We start from the raw sequence: 20,052 nt of genomic DNA on the forward strand, positions 1-20,052 counted from the left end.
ATATATTGCTGTCATCTCACCCCTTTTCACCACTACCCTATCTACCATTCCCTTGCCCCGCCCTCCAGTAGGGGTGATGTAAAGTACCCAGAGGCCAAGAGCCATGGTGGCTGGGGCGGGCCCCTGATGGGAGAGGAACGTGTTCCATCCATCTCTCCTAAGGCAAACTGAGAGACACTGACTGCAGGTCACAGTGGAAATGGAATGGATTAGGGAACGTCCTGTTACTATGGGAAGTGAGGTAAGGGAAAACCAAAACCAAACAGAAACCTAAAACGCTGATGTGATCTTTATTATACAGCACATCCCAACAAGTATACAGAATATTCTATAAAACCAAGCCCAACCCTTCAAAATTACACTAACGAAGATTAACCCAGAGTCGCGTCTCTTCAAAATGCACACAACACGGTAACAATATTATGGAAAAAGCCAGGTAGCACAAGAAAGGAGAGAGGATGAAGACTGAAGTGTGTGACAAAGTCATTTTCTTTTGTTATTGCACTTTTATTCTACACACTTAGTATGTTACACTTTTAACACTGTAATAAACATTAGTCCTTTAAAACAAACAAAAAACATTACATGAAGACAAAAGACAACAGGCTGTCCAGACCAATTTTCTTTTCAACCACCTGGGCAGGGTGGCCTTCCCAATGCTAGGTGTCCTGACAGTGCCTCTGAGATCACCTCAATTGGACTGGATGTTAACAAAGCAGATGAAGTTAAAACAAAACTCTTTCAAGAACAGTAGTGCTACTGGAAACCTCCAGGGAAGTTTGCAATACAAGTGTCTCAGGCCACTCCCTCCTTACCCACTTCAACATCAAACAAGCTCTACTCATCCTACCCCCATATTTGGAAGGATTAACCTTTCTTTTCCTTTTCCTTTTTATTTTTATTTTGAGACGGAGTCTTGCTCTGCCGCCCAGGCTGTGAGTGCAGTGATGCAATCTTGGCTCACTGCAGCCTCCGCCTCCTGGGTTCAAGTAATTCTCCTGCCTCAGCTTCCTAAGTAGCTAGGACTCCAGGTGCCCGCCACCACACCTGGCTAATTTTTTCTATTTTTAATAGAGATGGGGTTTCACCATGTTGGCCAGGCTGGTCTCAAACTCCTGATCTCTGGTTTTAAAAAGTGGGTTACTTGATCCAGAAAATCTAAAAGCTTTGGAAACTCAAGAAAGCAACTACTCTTCTGGCAGTGGACTCTTCCAGGGTTGTAATCCCACTCTGATGCAATATGGATGGACGAGGGAGGTTTCCTGATTATCCAAATGGAATACCAAGCATGTCATCATCTCTCCAAAGCAAAGCCAAAGGAGGCCTTAACTTCCCAAAGTGCTACTGTAATCACCAATTCTCCTGGGCCTCCCAGTGCTACCTAATAAGCCAAAGCCAAAAAATAAAGTGTCATTCAGTGCAGTTGTCACTTTGCAGCCCTGCAACCCCGAGGCACTTCTTCCATCAGGAAGAACACTTTGTGACCCTTCTTTGGCAGCTCAAGCAAAGACACAAAAATGCATTTGAGAGCTGACGGGTACTAGTTGAAAGCTCTACAAGTCCCCTACTTCTGTGGTAGCAATGCATTCTTTCCTCTACTGCTTCCTTGAATTTTAGTGTTAAAAATTAGGAGAAGCTGCTGCCTAGGCTCTGTCCCCTTGAAGTAGATAGAGTCAAAAGTGACTCTCTTTGGTCTGGGAACAACCAGCACAGTCCTCCTGTGAAGCGCTTGCTCAACCAATGAGCTACTCTTTGCAGAGGATCAAGGAATTATGGTATGCCTGTGGAAACCCCACCCAAATGAGCCGTGCCAGACTGCCCTTGCCGTCAACTCTCGAGGCACAGGGTCAGCCATTCCAGGGCCCCAGGCTCCACGATTTCTCCTGACTGCTCTGCAGGAAGGCCCCTCACTCAGTTCTGAAGTGAAATGAGTGACCAGACTTCAAGCTGTGGCCATTAAAAATGGCCAGATCATCGTTTTCAAGCTGGGGTAAACTGCCCTAATTATGTTGATTAGAAGGACAGAACACAGTAAGGGTCATTCTTTATGCCATCCTTTCTCCTCCTCCAGCCACAATCTCACCTCACCACTTGAGAACACGTACAACCAAAGCTGGGAGGTAAAATCTTTAGGACTTTGGTCATGCCGAGCCCTCTATAGCCCAAGTGCTGCCAGACTTCTTTGAAAACCTAGTGTCTGCCCAAGTAATATACAATACAGTACATTTCATGGCATCCCATCACTTATAAGAATGGATGCCAAGGAACAAAGAAGCCAAAATTAGCTGACAATGTTATAAAACAAAAGCAAAGTATACACACGCTATACACACGTTTACCTGCACTCAGCCTGCTGAGTATTTAAATAACATCCCCAAACATCCATAAGTGGACTTTGGCTGGCCTAGAGACTTTCAAGAATATTTTGCACCTTTTCCCAAAATACTTTTTTTTTTAAGAAAATGAACTGTAACACAACTACTCATCTCCTTATTTACATTAGTCCCTCCCTTCCACCCTCCCCACTGGGGAAAAAACTATTGGAGAATCTGCTAGAGAACTGGTATCTGATAGCAGACTAAGCCATGGGGTAAACTGAAAAGGGACTCTGGGTAGGGGAAAACAAATCTAACCTCCCATATGCGAATGGGAGTATGAGCTAGGACTTCCAAAGAACGCTAGGAATGTGACCTTCAGAATGGAAGCACAGACTTAGCTTGAGTCAAAAGAAGACAGTCTGGAAAGGGAACTATATAAGACTTTTCCTAAAATTTCATACACAACAGACTAACAATGATTTTCCAGCCAGTGGAGAGTACTTACCCCTCCTTTCTTGACACCTGACTTCCTGGAAGCCCCACCATCGTTCCCAGAAGGACAGCGAGTTAGTGCTGAGAATAGAGTACTTGAAGTATCAGTAAATAGGTGGTCAGGATTCTAAGAATATACTGAACATCCTACCAAAACAAGGCTAAAGCCTATAGAGCCCAAAGACACTGGGTCAGTTACTTTATCATTTGCAGGTAAAAAGGTTATTAGCACTACATGGGGTTTCTGAAAGGCTGCAAGAGCTTAGGGAGCTACTATGCTCAAACATATGATCTGAGCCCAGGATAGCCAAAGAGTTAAAAGTTATACGAAAGACCCCATTTTTACTCCATTAATATTTAAAAGACAGTCTTTCTGTCAAAGACAATCCTAGAAAATCCCAGCAGCAAATGTGCGACTCATCTTTTTTCTTTTTTTGAGACAGAGTCTTGCTCTGTTGCCCAGGCTGGAGTGCAGTGGTGTGATCTTGGCTCACTACAACCTCCACCTCCCGGGTTCAAGTGATTCTCCTGCCTCAGACTCCCAAGTAGCTGGGACTACAGGCACATGCCACCATACCTGGCTAATTTGCAACTCATCCTATATCCCCACCGGGGACCTGTTTTACAAACTCTGCGGCTGGACATAGGGGCCAGACCACCGTTATTGGGGATTAGGTAGATGGAGGGAGGCTACTCACTTCCACTGTCTACTCCTTTGTCTACCTGTTTTTCTGAATCTAACGGACCAGTTTGGCTGAGGAAGGCTTGAAGTGAAGTGCATCAGAGATGCACCAGTATTTAAATTGTTCCCCTTCCTCTGCCTAGAATCAGAATTTCTCTCCTCAAGCACACTTCATAAGGAACTCTCCAAAAGCCCACACACCTGCCTCCCACCTTTCAGGGAAGCTTCCCAGACACCGGCACACAGGGGTGAGGGGCCACACAAAGAACTACCAGTGGAGGGTTTTTCTCTTGCTTCTGGTTCTTTTCTTCCAACAGATTATATTTAAAATACGGTAAAAAGAAGGAACAAATTGCAGGAGAAACCTTGGTTAAAAAGCTTATTAATCAAGTTTTAAAACGTCAGTGTGTTAGATTCAAACACAAAAAGTTTCTGATTGTGTTAAGTTTTGAAAACAAGCTGGTTTTCTTCCAGTATGTTTGTACACAGGCCATGGCCTCCAATCATCACCCACCTCTCAGGTCTCACCCAAATACTTCTCACCGGGTTGGTTTTACTCAGACACTCACTCCTAAGTACCATGTTATCTGCAGCTTTCCCACTTTGAGATGAAAAGAGGTAAACAAAAGAAAAGACCCAAAGGTAAAAGGACAGATTCTGTTCTGGGGTTAGCAGTAACTCCAAATCCAATAACTTCTGTGTGTATGTCTATATATGTATATAGATATATAAACACACACATGTGTATATACATATACACAAACACATATGCACACACGTTTTTTTTTTGAGACAGAGTCTTACCCTGTTGCCCAGGCTGGAGTGCAATGGCACGATCTTGGGTCACTGCAACCTCTGCCTCCCAGGTTCAAGCGATTCTCCTGCCTCAGCCTCCTGAGTACCTGACACTACAGGCACACACCACCATGCCCGGTTATTTTTTTGTATCTTTAGTAGAGACGGGGTTTCACCATGTTGGCCAGGCTGGCCTTGAACTACTAATCTCACGTTCTGCCCACCTCAGCCTCCCAAAGTGCTGGGATTACAGGCATGAGCCACCGCACCTGGTTTTCTCTCTCTCTCTTTTCAGGGCCTCTTGGTGATGTAACAGTGAAACCCTCCCCCAGAAACCAGGGATATATGGTCCTATAAATGTAAACACACTGGCACTATGAGGAACAGATAGCTCTGTTTCTAGCTCCCTCACTGGGGCTTCTGACCATTGCAACCTGAGATCCCTGGCTGTGGGCAGCAGAATCCAGACATCCACAAGTTATTGTTTTTATCCCTATGTTTTCATAATCCCAGAACTAAGCTCAAATTTTCTGAGTCCTGACTAAACTATTCCTAGCTAGAGCCAAAAATCATGAGAATGAGACTTTTTAACACTATTGCCACTGCAGTGTCCCGCTTGTTGTCTTAGAAGCATATACAGTGAATAGACCATGGTAACATCTGCCTCCTTTTCATTTGTGAGGCCAGAACATCACATTCCTCGGCTTTTACACATCTTAGACACTTTTTTGCTAAAGGGATAGCTTGGGGCTTCGGTGAGCTGCTGAATATGCTCAGTCATCCAACTCTTCACTGTCCAGGAGTCATCCCTGCCTGGGAAGGTTTCAAGTTTCCCAGCAAGCACCAGTTCCCTTGGGAGTGTGTCCTATAGTGAATAAATGTCAAATTCTCCCCATGGCCAAAAGGTGAGGGGGAAAGAAAGAGAAAGTGAAAGAGAAAGGTCTTTGCTTTCAAGTAGAATCATCTAGTCCTCTGTTTGGCTGCTCAGAATTGGACTTGCAGAGTCTGTCCATGATGCCCTGGAGCATAGGCTGGACAATGCCCAAGAGAGGCCTCTTCAAGGGGTCGCCGTCCCAACAGGCTTCCATCAACTGCCAGCACTCCTCATCAAACACAGGAAGACGTTCTGGGCGAGCCCCTAGAGAAAGGAGCATGGAAACAAGCCCACGGTGAGAGGGACCCAGCACAACAGAGGCACGGCCAGCTCGAACGCTGACTTCCCAGTCGGGCTCAGGATACTAAAGAATGCAAGGAGTTTTGGCTTCAATTGCAAACATCTAGGTTAGAACCTAACAGTAAGAGCGATTTAAAAAAAAAAAAGGAAGAAGAAAAACTGGAACACATTGGCATATGAAGTTGAAGAATCAGAAATTTTTTTACAAAAGACTTTTTGAGATAGTTCAATAGAGAGTTGCCTGGATGCAAAGGTTGACTTAAATATCTTTTCTGGATTCATGACAGCTTAAATGCATCTATGGTCCTGCTATGGAGTGGTCAGAAAGGATGACAGGAGGCCCTGTGACACTGCCTGGGCTCAATCTGGCTTAGCCAGGGGAGTTAGGACAGGGTAGTACTTGTGGCTCTTACCCCTCCGCACATTGTTCCAGAGATGGTCTTTGCTAGCACACCTCTCAAATGCCTCAGGGAGCTTGACAGAGCCCGAGCAGATATACCAGAAAAGAATTCCAAAAGCGTAGACATCCACGGAATTATCGTACTTCCCTGATGGCAAGAAAGCATGAAACACAATGAGCCACAGAAAGGCAGGCAGCAGCAACCGCACCACCGTGCCTCAGCAGAGGCTTAGCTTTTCCAAAGCTTTTAACATCTATTCTCCCTCAGTAACAACCCTGCCAGGTAGGCAGGCCACATTTATAACGCCCATTTCATAATACAATCGACTAAGACATTGGGAGGCCACAGTGCAATACTAAGAGAGCCAAGGCTAGAACTAGACAAAGGAGAAGGAAAATAAGGCCTTTCATTCTGCTAGGACAGTCAAAAAGATTAATCCCAAAAGGTCATATTAGGAAAACAAAGTTGGGAATATAGGTGGGTAGGTATGTTGGAACCAGAATATGATTATTTTTAAAGTCAGACAGAAGAGTCTGGATTCAGTGAGCAGCAGGAAGTCATTTATGTTTTAGAGTAGGAGGTGACATGAAGAATACAATATTTTAGAAAGATGATTCTGACAGCAATAGGGTGGACTGCAATAGAAACAATAAAAGGAATTTAAGTGTGAAGTAGCTAAAACAGAATAATAGCAGTGGGATTAGAAAGTTTTTTTAAAAAAAAGTAAATCTAGAGAAAGACTTGGTTCAGATGTAGAGCACGACTACAGCTGTCTTGCTATCACCTAATCCTTACATGTATCACCCAGTGAAGGGCTGGGGGAAGACTGGTACATGAAATGAAAGAAATTTAAATATATCGCTAATCTTAACTCTTACCAATACTAATAACTGACCAGGGATTACCTTCCTCTCTTCCCTAGCAATGGAACAATCATTCCCATCACTTGGGCTCAAAACCTTGGAGTCATCTTTTGGTCATTCTTTTCTGTTCACTAACCGTATCAAGTTAGCACCAAACTCTTGCCCATTCTTCCTCTGAATTAATCTCGAGTTTCTCACATTTGTTTGTTTCAGCACTAATACCAGCTTAATCCTGGATGCAACCATAGAAGACCAGCTATCTGGTCTTCTAACCTTGGTTCTTCCCAATCAAATCATCTTTACCTACTGTGGCTAAGCTCATCTTCATAAACGTTTTCCTTTCTCCCCTACTCAAAAGCTCGGTAGTGCCTTAAGTCTTGCACAACAAGCCTTGATTCTTTTGTGGGAATTTCAAGCTCAATATATTTTTATCTCCAACCTTGTCTGCTACTATCCCCCAATGGATTTCTTTCATGTCATGCTTATTTCTATTCTGTGATTTTCCTCATTATTTCCCCTTCTTTAGCCTCTAGAATTTTCTCTCCTTCATGCTACAGGGTTGTACTATGGAGACAGAACATCTTAGACTTAAATCAAAGCTCCATTACCTTTTAGCTCAATGTTTTTCGGAGTACGTTTCTTCATCAATCTGGTCTCAACTTTATCCATTAAATGGACATAAAAATCCATCATTATCACAGAACTAAACAAAATATATGAAAAATCTACCCATACTGCCTAGCTCAAGGTATATACTTAATAAGTTCCCTTCCCACCAACTAGTTTCCCAGATCTGACTCAAATTCTACTCAAAATCTCACCTCCATCACAAAACCACCAAACATTTCCACCTTCATTTATTCCTTCTCTAAACACCAACAGCACATTATATAGCAGTTAATGTAGCACCTAATCACACATTGTGTTGTACTGCTTCCTATTTTACCTCTCAATATATCTCTATGTCAACTATAAGCTCTTTAATGATAGAGAACAACTCCTATTACACAGGAGTTATTCAGTCAATACTTTATGATTAGATAATTGGCTGATTGTGGCACTAACAACCCAGAGGGATGTCCAAATGATGACTCCCATTTGCACTTTTTCTTTCTTATTCCTTTACCTCTTGACTTTCCCCTCTACTTGCCTTAGGTAGGTCTCCCTGATCTAGTTTCTCCCTTGCCTGTACTAGACTTGCCAGTAGTGATTGTGAAAACTAGCTCAAGGGGTGGCACTCAGGATGAAAGTAATATGCCCTGCTCAGACCCACTGCCTGCCCTCCAGCCTTACCTGTGAAAAGTTCAGGGGCCATATGGATTGGTGTCCCCACAATGCTGCCTGACATCATGGCCTCTGGCTTGCAGAATCCTAAGTCAGTGATCTTGGCACGGTTCTGCTTGTCCAGCTGCCAACAAAGCAGGGCAAGAGTCACCTTGTTTTTGATCTGCACACAGCACTGCTGCATACCCAAGCTCAAAGGTAGGTACCTCAAAGTAGGATTATGATCTGAAAAATGAGTTGTCAGGTGATTTCATCCTTGTGCAAACACCACACTGTGCTTACACAAACCTAGGTGGTATACCTGCTATACCCCTAGGTGATATATTAATAGTATGGTCTTTTGCTACTAGACTACAAACCTGTACAGAGTGTTACTGTACTGAATACCACAGGCAACAGTAACAGTGGTATTTGTGTATCTAAACATACTTAAACATAGAAAATGTACAGTAAGAATACGATATAACAGATAAAAAATGGTATACCTGTGGAGGGCATTTACAATGAATGGAGCTCCCAGAAGTGGAAACTGCTCTGGGTGAGTCAGTGAGTGAGAGGTGAGTGTGAAGGCCTAGGACATTATTACTACAGGCTTTATAAACACTGTACACTTACACTACACTTAATTTATTTTTTAAAGTATTTTTTTCTTTTTTTTTTTTTAAACAGTCTTGCTCTGTTGCCAGGCTGGAGTACAGTGGCGAGATCTCAGCTCATTACAACCTCCACCTCCCGGGTTCGAGCAATTCTTCTGCCTCAGTCTCCTAAGGAGCTGGGACTACAGGCGCACACCACCATGCCCAGCTAATTTTTGTATTTTTAGTAGAGACAGAGTTTCACTATGTTGGCCAGGATGGTCTCGATCTCTTGACCCTGTGATCTACCCGCCTCGGCATCCCAAAGTGCTGGGATTACAGTCACTGCACCCGGCCAAAAGTTTTTCTTCAATAATAAATCAACCTTGTATATTAAATTATAATTTAATTTTAAATTAAATTACTACAGTAATTTTACTACAGTAAGTAAAATTACTTACTGTAATTTTACTTTATAAACTTTTTTATTTTTTAAGCTTTTTGTTTGACCCTTTTATAATAAACACTTAGCTTATAACACAAACACACTGTATAGCTGTACAAAAATATTGTATTTATTTATATCTTTATATCCTTTTCTATAAGCTTTTCTCCCTTTTTTTTTTTTTTTTTTTAGAGACAGGGTTGTGCTCTGCCTTCCAGGCTGGAAGCAGTGGCACAATCATAGCTCAAGGCAGCCTTGAACTTTTGGGCTCAATGGATCTTCACACCTTGGCTTCCTAAGCAGCTAAGACTACAGTTGTGTGCCATCATGCCTGTCTAATTTTTTGATTTTTAGTAGAGATGGGGTCTTTCTCTGTTTTCCAGGCTGGTTATAGGCTTTTTTTTTTTTTTCCTATTTTTAATTTTTTTTTTAACTTTTAAAATTCTTTTGTTAAGAACTGAAACATGGACTTATTAGCCTAGGCCTGCATGGGGTCAGGATCATCCATATCACTGTCTTCCACCTCTACATCCTGTCCCACTGGAACGTCTTCAGGGACAACAACACACATGGAGCTGTCACTTCCTATGATAGCAACACCTTCTTCTGGAATTCGTCCTGAGGTCCTGCCCGAGGCTGTCCTTACTGGTTTATATATTTACCATACTATACCTTTTATTGTTATTTTAAAGCATCTAAAAAGTATAAAAAGATTAAAAGTACAGTAAATATATAAACCAGTAACATAGCTGTTTCTTATCAAATATTATATACTGTACATAATTGTGCTATACTTTTTTTTTTTTAAATAGAGATGGGGTTTTGCCATATTGGTCAGACTGGTCTTGAACTCCTGACCTCAGGTGATCCACCCACCTCAGCCTCCCAAAGTGCTGAGATTAGGGGCGTGAGCCACCTCACCTGGCCCTGTGCTATACTTTTACACCAGTAGCTTTGTTCACACCAGCATCACCACATATGGGTATTTCACTGTGCTGCAACATTATGTCAGCTGGTTTTGAGATGGAGTCTTGCTCTGTCTCCCAGGCTGGAGTGCAGTGGTGCCATCTCGGCTCACTGCAACCTCTGCCTCAGCCTCCTGAGTAGCCGGGACTACAGGCACCCACCACCACACCCTGGCTAAATTTTGTATTTTTAGTAGAGATGGGGTTTCACCATGTTGGCCAGGATGGTCTCGATCTTCTGACCTTGTGATCCACCTGTCTCAGTCTCCCAAAGTGCTGGGATTATAGGCATAAGCCACTGCGCCCGGCCCCATTATAATCTTAAGGGACTACATCGTATATGTGGGCTCACTGACCAAAATGTCATTATGCAATGCATGACTGTACTTCATAAATCCTGCCACCAACCTTCCTGTCTCCAGGTTCATTTCCATTATAGGTTGAGTATCCCTTATCTGAAAGGCTTGGAACCAGAAGTGTTTTGAATTTCAAATTTTTTTTTCCAGATTTTGGAATATATGTATCATACTTGCTGATTCAGCACCTCTAATTAAAAATCCAAAATCCAAAATGCTCCGGTGAGCATTCCCTTTGAGGGTCATGTCACTGCTCAGAAAGTTTCAGATTTAGGAGCATTTTGGATTTCTAATTTTTGGATAAGGAATATTCAACCTGTACTGTCTCCCTCCCCACACTGTGAGCAACATGAGGGCAGGGACTGCCTTTTTCATCTTTGTATCCCCAGTGCTTAATGCAGTGCCCGGTACATATGAAGATCCTAACAAACCCTGGAAGAATGAGGAAGTATAGGTCCATGGAAGGACACCAGTGAAACACTTCAGCTCCTGCCTCCTCCCAAGCTCAGGGCAGAAAGTTGAGGTCCTCCAGTCAGCTGAGGAGAGTTTCCTAAAGTCCCTGTAGTTTCCTTTCCTAGGTTGAAGAGAATAAGTCTGTCTACTTTGGCTACTGATTAGCCTTTTAGGTTTCAGTTGTCAATTTTAGGGAGATCTTTCCCTTCCCCTAAATTGCTGCCATCTTTATACATCATTTAAGTATTGCCAGAAACAACTTAATGATCACCTCCCTTTCCACCATGATTGTAAGCTTCCCGAGGCCTCTCGAGCCCTGCAGAACTATGAGTCAATTAACCTTCTTTCCTTTATAAGTTACCCAGTCTCAGGTATGTCTTTATTAGCAACGTGAGAATGGACTAATACAATAAATCGGTACCAAGAGTGGGCTGCTGCTGTAAGGACACCTGAAATTGTGGAAGCGACTTTGGAACTGGGTAACTGGCAGAGGCTTGGAACAGTTTTGAGGGCTCAGAAGACAGGAAAATGTGGGAAAGTTTGAAACTTCCTAGAGTTTCAAACTTTGTTGAGTTGAATGGCTTTGACCAAAATGCTGATAGTGAGATGGACAATGATGTCCAGGCTAAGGTGGTCTCAGATGAAGATGAGGAACTTGTTGGGAACTGCAGTAAAGGTCACTCTGGCTATGCAGAGACTGGAGGCATTTTGCCCCTGCTGTAGAGATCTGTGGAACTTTGAACTTGAGAGAGATGACTTAGGATATCTGGTGGAAGAAATTTCTAAGCAGCAAAGTGTTCAAGTAGAGCATGGAAGTTTGGAATATTTGCAGCCTGACAATGTGACAGAAAAGAAAACCTATTTTCTAGCTGGGCATGGTAGCTCACTCCTGTAATCCCAGCACTTTGGGAGGCCAAGGTGGGTGGATCACTTGAGGTCAGGAGTTCGAGACCAGCCTGGCCAAGATGGTGAAACCCCGTCTCTACTAAAAATACAAAAGTTAGCCAGGCATGGTGGCAAGCACCTGTAATCCCAGCTACTCGGGAAGCTGAGGGAGGAGAATTGCTTGAACCAGAGAGGTGGAGGTTACAGTGAGCCAAGATTGCGCCATTGCACTCTAGCCTGGGGAATAAAGTGAAACTCCATCTCAAAAAGAAAAAAAGAAAAGCTATTTTCTGGGGAGAAATTCAAGCCCACTGCAGAAATTTGCCTAAGTAACGAGGAGCTGAATGTTAATCACCAAGACAATGGGGAAAATGTCTCCAGGGCATGTCAGAGACCTTCACAGCAGCCCCTCCTATGACAGGCCTGGAGGTCTAGAAGGGAAAAATGGTTCTCTGGGCTGGGCCCAGGGCCCCTCTACTCTATGTAGCCTCGGGACACGGTGTCCTGCATCCCAGCTGCTTCAGTTCCAACTGTGGCTAAAAGGGGCCAATACATAGTTCAGGCCGTTGCTTCAGAGGGTGCAAGCCCCAAGTCCTGGCAACTTACAGGTGGTTTTGGGCCTGCAGGTGCATAGAAATCAACAACTGAGGTTTGTGAACCTCCACCTAGATTTCAGAGGATGTATGGAAATGCCTGGATATCCAGAAAGAAGTTTGCTGCAGGGGTGGAGCCCTCAGGGAAAACTTATGCTAGGGCAGTGTGGAAGGGAAATGTGGGGTTGGAGCCCCCACAGAAAGTCCCTACTGGGACGCTGCCTAGTGGAGCTGTGAGAAGAAGGCCACTGTCCTCCAGAACCCAGAATGGTAGATCCACCCACAACTTGCACCATGTGCCTAGAAAAGCCAAAGACACTCAATGCCAGTCCATGAAAGCAGCCAGGAGGTGGTCTGTACCCTGCAAAGCCACAGGGGTGGAGATGCCTAAGACCATGGGAGCCCACCTCTTGCATCAATCAGTGTGCCCTGGATGTGAGACATGAGTCAAAGGAGATCATTTTGGAACTTTAAGGTTTAATGACTGCCCTATTGGATTTCAGACTTGCATGGGGCCTGTAGCAACTCTGTTTTGGCCAATTTCTCCCATTTGGAATGGGTATATTTACCCAATGCCTGTACCCTCATTGTACGTAGAAAGTAACTAACTTGCTTTTGATTTTACAGGCTCACAGACAGAAAGGACTTGCCTTGTCTCAGATGAGACTTTGGACTTGGACTTTTGAGTTAATGCTGGAATGAGTTAAGACTTTGGAGAACTGTTGGGAACGCATGATTTTGTTTTGAAATGTGAGGACATGGCCAGGCACGGTCATGCCTGTAATCTCAGCACTTTGGGAGGCCAAGGCGGGTGGATCACCTGAGGTCGTGAGTTCAAGACCAGCCGGACCAACATGGAGAAATGTTGCATCTACTAAAAATACAAAAAAAAAAAAAAAAATAGCCGAGTGTGGTGGTGCATGCCTGTAATGTCAGCTACTCAGGAGGCTGAGGCAGGAGAATCGCTTGAATCCAAGAGGCAGAGGTTGTGGTGAGCTGCGATCATGTCATTGCAGTCCAGCCTGGGCAACAAGAGTAAAACTCCATCTCAAAAAAAAAAAAAAAAGAAAAAGAAAGAACAAAAAGAAAAGAAATGTGAGGACATCAGATCTGGGAGGGGTCAGGGGCAGAATAATAAGATTTGGCTGTGTCCCCACCCAAATCCCATCTTGAATTGTAGTTCCTATAATACCCATGTGTCATGAGAGGGACCCAGTGGGAGGTAATTTAATCATGGGGGAGGTCACCCTCATGCTGTTCTCATGATTGTGAGTTCTCACGAGATCTGATGGTTTTGTAAGGGGCTTTACCCCCTTTTGTTTAGTACTTCTCCTTGCTGCTGTCATGTGAAGAAGAATGTATTTGCTTCCCCTTCTGCCATAATTGTAAGTTTCCTGAGGCCTCTCTAGCCCTGTGGAACTATGAGTCAATTAAACCTCTTTCTTTTATAAATTACCCAGGCTTGGGTATATCTTTATTAGCAGCATGAGAATGGACTAATATACTTTCTGTGTGGACTTTTCTTAGGACCAAACTTACATTTACGTGTACCCTCCAAAATCACTCAGCCACAGAGGTAGGGTATAATCTTGGGGAAACAGCTCTTACTTACCAGCACATTTTTCAGTTTGATATCACGATGGACAAGTCCTTGGCTGTGCAGGAAGCGGATTCCCTCCACCACATCTAGCGCTATCTGCAAACGTGTCTCCAGGGTCAGCCCAGCCTTGGGGAGACAAAAGAGCTTACTTGTCATGATAAGGCAACTCCTCAATTCAACTTGCTTGAACCAACTGAGACTTCTTTCTGTGGGGAACTAAAGACTGACTATGCTAGAGCACATGAGGACAGAAAAGTGAATTTTTAAAAAGGGGAAGAGCTGGCACAGTGGCTTATGCCTGTAACCCAGCACTTCGGGAGGCCAAGGCAGACGGACCACTTGAGGTCAGGAATTTCGAGACCATCCTAGACAACATGGTGAAATCCTGTCTCTACTAAAAATACAAACAAACAAAAAATCCACGGGGCATGGTGGCAGATGCCTGTAATCCCAGCTACTTGGGAGGCTGAGGCAGGAGAATCACTTGAACCCAGGAGGCAGAAGTTGCAGTAAGCTGAGATGGTGCCACTGAACTCCAACCTGGGCGACAGAGCAAGACTCTGTCTCAAAAAAAACGGTGAGGGGAGAAAACATCAGTTAGGCGAGGGAAGTAGAGGAAAAGCAAGGAAGTGCAAGCTATAAAGGAGACAAAGCCAGATAAAATCCCTTACAGGCTGCTGTTAAGCCAAATGGATAACCTCAAATGTGACGAGCAGATAGAACCAAACAACTAAGGCATGAGCTCATTTCTAACATTTGAACAAATTCTGGAACTGCCCTTAAGGCTCAAAGTGACTATTTCTAGGTCCCTCAGGAAGATTTACTCCCATTGCTTTACAGGCCTGGTTAGCCCAGGTTTCGTTTTCTGGATTCAAATACCAAAATCACTCATATTACCTCAATTCAGCATCTCCTGAATACTGGAAAATGTCACATCACTCATTCAAAAGCTCAAAGGACGTTCTCTAGCTCACTTGTGGAAATGCATCAGACAATGCTTAACTCCTCTGAAATGAAGAGAGAAAGCTGCTTGGAGAGCCATTTTCTTCATCATATTGATTCCTCATGACTCTGGGAACCATCTCTAAGGTTTCCTCTGCCCTACTTCCAGAAGCCTCCATACAACCTGGTCCAGGAGGAATCTGTGAGAAGGGATCTACCCAGAACTCTGAGGTCAGCTTTTCTCTCCTCCTACTCAGCTCCTATGTAGGGAACAGACAAAAGAAACCTCTCTAATTCATTCTTGGTGGTGTTTTCAAATAAGGGAAACTCAACATTCAACTGAGGTTTCACCTTCACTCAAATAAAATCCTTCAGTAGCTTCTCATTGTCTATAACAGAATTTGAGTTCTATGGAAATTCTTAACATTTTGGGTCTTGTATAATTTATTCCCAACATCTCTTTGCACATTATGTCTCCTGATTCCCAAAATGAACCAGCTGCTCCAGTGTGCCCAGTGTCCTCACCAGCCTTTGAATGCTCTAGGCATTAGGCTGTTTCTTCCCCCTGCTATGGCCTCTTTCTTCCAACTGCCCAAATTCTACCCATCATAGTATATTTGTCAAATTCAAACTCAAACTCCACATCTTCCTGAAATGGTCGCTGACTACAATTCTCTTAATAGTGCCTGTCAATTATACCTTCTAATATCCTCTAATGGTGCTTAATGAAGGACCTTGTACACAGCGGTCACTAATAAATATCTGTTGACTAAACAACAAAAACTAGCTTTATCCTCTTAGAGCAAAAATGAGAAAGAAGAGCAGAGTTACAGGAAGCTATACTGCTCTTCTAAGGAGTTTAGATTTTTACTACCACCACAGGGGTCCGAGTGGTGAATGACAGTATTCTGGGTATAATGAGGTGAAAATAGGTTCTAGGGAATCTTTAAATTTTTTTTTATTTTCATTTTTAGAGATGGGGTCTTACTTTGTCACCCAGGCTAGGCTGTAGTGGCATGATCAGAGCTCACTGCAGTCTCGACCTCCTAAGCTCAAGAGATCCTCTCACCTCAGCCCCCTTGAGTAGCTGGGACTACAGGTATGAGCCACTACACTCAGCTGACTTTTAAATTTTTTTTTTTTGAGACAGAGTTTCACTCTTGTTGCCCAGGCTGGAGTGCAATGGCTTGAGCTCGGCTCACCGAAAACTCTCCCCACTGGGTTCAAGCAATTCTCCTGCCTCAGCCACCCGAGTAGCTAGAATTACAGACATGCGCCACCATACCTGGCTAATTTTGTATTTTTTAGTAGAAATGGGGTTTCTCCGTGGTCAGGCTGGGCTTGAACTCCAGACCTCAGGTGATCTGCCCACCTTGGCCTCCCAAAGTGCCGGGATTACAGGTGTGAGCCACTGCACCTGGCCTCTTTTAAATTTTTTGTAGAGAGAGGGTCTCCCTGTATTGCCCAGGCTGGCCTCAAACTCCTGGACTCAAGTGATACTCCCACCTTGGCCTCCCCAGGTGCTGGGATTACAGGGGTGAGCCACCATGTCCAGCTGAGAAATCTTTAAGGGTTTTTGGAAATAAGTGAAATAAAGCCTAATTACTCCAACAATCTCTGATGAAAGCTAAAAGCTCTGAATAAACAGGAGAGGATGAGAAGCCAGAAGTGAACCCGTGGATTTGGCTGCCAGCTGGATGTTGCTCTCTCCTTACCTTCAGCCCTGTGTAGAGGTCCCGGTGGAGCCGCTCCATAATGAGGAGCACAGCAATGCTGGAGCCACCACCATAGTTGTAGTCGATGACTGAGCCATGGAGATCCACCAATCGCTCATGCTTCGGCAGAGACCTGGTGGGAAGGAAAAAGGTCTGGGCTGCAAGGCTAGGGCTCTAATCCTGCATGCCATGACAGGATGTAGGAGACAGGTCCAGAGGTAACGGCCCTCAGTGTAGACAGAGGGCCGAGAGCATGGCTTCATCAACAAGGATGAAGAATCCTGGATTCTAAAAACTGATAAGGCTTAAGGACTAAAGAAGAAAGTTAAATGGAATGATGAGTCTGAGAAAATAGGATGGTGGGGAAAGAGCAAGCAAAGACAGTGAAGGCCTTAAAAGCAGCACATGTGTGGGTTAGACACAGAAACACTAGTCTATACCATTTTGAAACCTAAATATAGAGAGACAGGTCATGCTGTAGCTCTTGGTACAAAATCTAAACCAGGCTTTTAGATTCTTCTCTGGATCTTTCCCATAGAGATGAGTGAGACCAGGACTCACCTCATGTAGTGAAACTCCAAAGCCAGATCATTCCAGTGCTTCTCATCTGGAGGGACAACTGATTTGAGGGCACAAGGGAAGTGTCCTCCCCAGTTGTCGCACAGGTACACCACACCATACTGGCCCCGGCCCAGTTCCTGTCCCAGTTTAGGTTTACCTATAAGGTACAGAGACAGAGATAAGGCAGGAGGGATGGGAACTTCGCGGGCAACCTCTGTAAGATTCTGGTTTTTTTTTTTTTTTTTTGAGACAGTCTCGCTCTGTCACCCAAGCAAGAGTGCAGTGGGATGATCTCGGCTCACTGCAACCTCTGCCTCCTGGGTTCAAGAGATTCTTCTGCCTCAGGCTCCCAACTAGCTGGGAATACAGGCATGCGCCACCACGTCTGGCTAATTTTTGTAGCTTTGGTAGAGACGGGGTTTTACCATGTTGCCCAGGGTGGTCCCGAACTCCTGGGCTCAAGCAATCGACACACCATGGTCTCCCAAAGTGCTGTGACTACAGGCGTAAGCCACTGTGCCAGTCCTGTAAGATTCTTCATTGTGAACCTGTCTTTAGGCCAGGAAGCTGTAATTATGCCCAGGGATAAAATTCTGGTGTCATTCTAAACCAACAGAAAGTAATCTAAATGGTTTAATTCAAATAAACTTTGGTTATATGATTTTGTTTTGTTTTGTTTTGTTTTTTTGAGACAGAGTCTTGGTCTGTCACCCAGGCTGGAGTGCAGTGGTGTGATCTTGGCTTACTGCAAGCTCCACCTCCTGGGTTCCAGTGATTCTTCTGCCTCAGCCTCCCGAGTAGCTGGAGTTACAGGCAAGTGCCACCATGCCCAGCTAATTTTGCATTTGAGTAGATATGGGGTCTCGCCATATTGCCCAGGCTGGTCTTGAACTTCTGAGTTCAGGCAGTCCACCCGCCTCAGCCTCCCAAAGTGCTACCACTACAGGTGTGAGCCACCACACCTGGCCTGGTCATGTTATTTAAACTATATAAATAGCAGGAGCAGACTTTAGGAATTCAAAAACATCAGTAAAAGTTTAGGCAGCTTTACAAACAGGCAGCTTTAGACACTGGGATTCTCTGAGGTTGGACATAAGAATGTCAGGTATCCTGAACCATCCTCCAATTTATTTATAAGAAACCCAGACTCACGATGAAGCAAGACATCCTGTAAAGAACGGCTTTCCAGAGAAAGGCGGGCCAGGCGGGGGGCATGATCTTTCCGAACCTTCAGCCATAGATCTTCAGTTTTCTCTAACCGGCCTGAGTGGCCAGCTTCTAGCTGGGAGGCAAACAGAAAAAGGACATATGACTTATTAGGTCACTAGCTTCAGCTTCTTCACTTGTTATACATGGATAACAGTATCTACCTCATATAAATAATTTTGAGAATTAAATAAGATACATGTAACATGTTTAGCACAGAGACTGGCACAGAGTGGACTCTCAGTAAATAATAACTTTCCCTCCTGGATACATAACCACATCTATCCACTCTCTGCCTGGACATACCCATTCCCCACCAGTGGACAATCAGATGTCAAACAATTATGAAATAATATGGAAGTTGGAAACTCCTATGAAGAGCAGAGAGCAAACTACTCCCATCTGGATGAGGCTCTTCTCTGCTTGATCCAGCTGTATCTCCTCTCCTACATACCAACCTGCCGCAAGGAGGCTGCAAAAGCCTCGTGGGAACTATTAAGCCGAGTCCGGAATTGGCTGCAAATGCTCTTGGCCAATTTGGAGGCGCTGAGGCTCTCGATGGCTTCCTGGGCCACCTTCCTTTTCCATTCCAGAGTGATGGCAGGTGGGCTCACCCATGTGATGCGCTGGATGATCTGCCAGGATGAAGACAAGCGAGATCACTGAAGCACGAGAGATAAGAACCATTACAAAGACCCAGTGCCCTTCCTTTTCTGGGTTACCCATTCATTCGGATCAGGCTCATAAGATGGGAGCCATACGAAGTCCAAGGTTCCCTTCCAATTCCATCTACATCAATATCAGGTCCTAACCCAGAGGAAAGCATCAGAGAACACCAGGCCTAGTCTACGTGCTCACAAACCCTTAATATATTACATTCAGTGCCAGGGAGTGCCTGATAATCTTTCTGAAGTGAGTAAATAACTCTACATAAAAGCCAGATCAAATTCCAGAACAGAAACCACATTCACAGCCTCCGGCAATAACAAAGCCTGGTTCTGAGAAAAGATCTGGGCTGGGAAAAAGAAATATGAAGAAGCTAGTGAGGTAAAGTCTTATGGCTCCATGAAATACCATTTTTTTTTTCATTTTTTTCCATTGTCCACAAAGAGTACCCAACATAAAAAATAATTTAAACCCAAAACTTTTGGGAGATAAAGGGGACACTGTTAATAATTATTTGAGACTAGGCATAAACCAGAATTCTCCCAGGGAGGCAAACCAGAACAAGTGGCCTCCTTGCCTTAACAGAAGATCCTAGATATCTGTTTTCTACTGGGGTCACTAGGGTTCATTTGAGCCAACTAGGGGCTTAGAAACCTTTCTCTAAGTAATCCCTACCTGCTTGATTTGCTCCCACAGCATCCTTGTAACAGACGACCCTGAGTGAAATGTGACTTCAACATGATAGGCAGCATTTAAGATCTGAAAGAGGCAATGCCAAAGAAAACATGCCCTCAGTAGTGTGGCTATTTCAAAAATGCAATAAATAATATTTATTTCAAGAACACAGTCCAGACTCAGTGTTTCCAAACTTATCCCTCAATATACATGCAGAGTCAACTTAAGCTGATTATCTATTTTGTGACTTTCAGGCCCTTCTACCTCATCTTTATATTCATCAACTTAACTGCAATTTTACAGCTCACCAACATCTCCCACAGGCAGCGGTCATGTGACAGGAACACAAAATAAAATTTAAACAAGATTCGCGAGAAGCTGAAGGGGAAATTATTGCCTAATTTGA

The 20,052-nt window shown here is 44.0% G+C and overlaps 1 protein-coding gene across 2 annotated transcripts in view; it reads right to left on the reverse strand.

Moving 5' to 3' along the window:
• Nucleotides 1-269: 269 nt before the first annotated feature.
• DSTYK (dual serine/threonine and tyrosine protein kinase) overlaps nt 270-20,052 on the reverse strand; it is a 66,494-nt gene continuing 46,711 nt past the window's right edge. Inside the window, exons 5-13 of one of the 2 annotated variants that reach the window (XM_012459352.3) lie at nt 19,647-19,730; nt 18,764-18,940; nt 18,252-18,381; nt 17,100-17,256; nt 16,539-16,671; nt 13,894-14,007; nt 8,019-8,133; nt 5,875-6,009; nt 270-5,425 (exon numbers count right to left, since the gene is read on the reverse strand). In XM_012459352.3, the coding sequence (XP_012314775.1) occupies nt 5,238-5,425; nt 5,875-6,009; nt 8,019-8,133; nt 13,894-14,007; nt 16,539-16,671; nt 17,100-17,256; nt 18,252-18,381; nt 18,764-18,940; nt 19,647-19,730 (1,233 nt within the window). In that variant the 3' untranslated portion in view covers nt 270-5,237. Of the gene's footprint in view, nt 5,426-5,874; nt 6,010-8,018; nt 8,134-13,177; nt 13,329-13,893; nt 14,008-16,538; nt 16,672-17,099; nt 17,257-18,251; nt 18,382-18,763; nt 18,941-19,646; nt 19,731-20,052 lie in introns of those variants that run through there. The other variant, XM_064360274.1, reaches the window with a different exon arrangement.

This window comes from Aotus nancymaae, unplaced genomic scaffold, assembly GCF_030222135.1.
Source record: "Aotus nancymaae isolate 86718 unplaced genomic scaffold, 86718_ANA_hifiasm-v0.15.2.pri h1tg000039l, whole genome shotgun sequence".
Classification (NCBI taxonomy): domain Eukaryota; kingdom Metazoa; phylum Chordata; class Mammalia; order Primates; family Aotidae; genus Aotus; species Aotus nancymaae.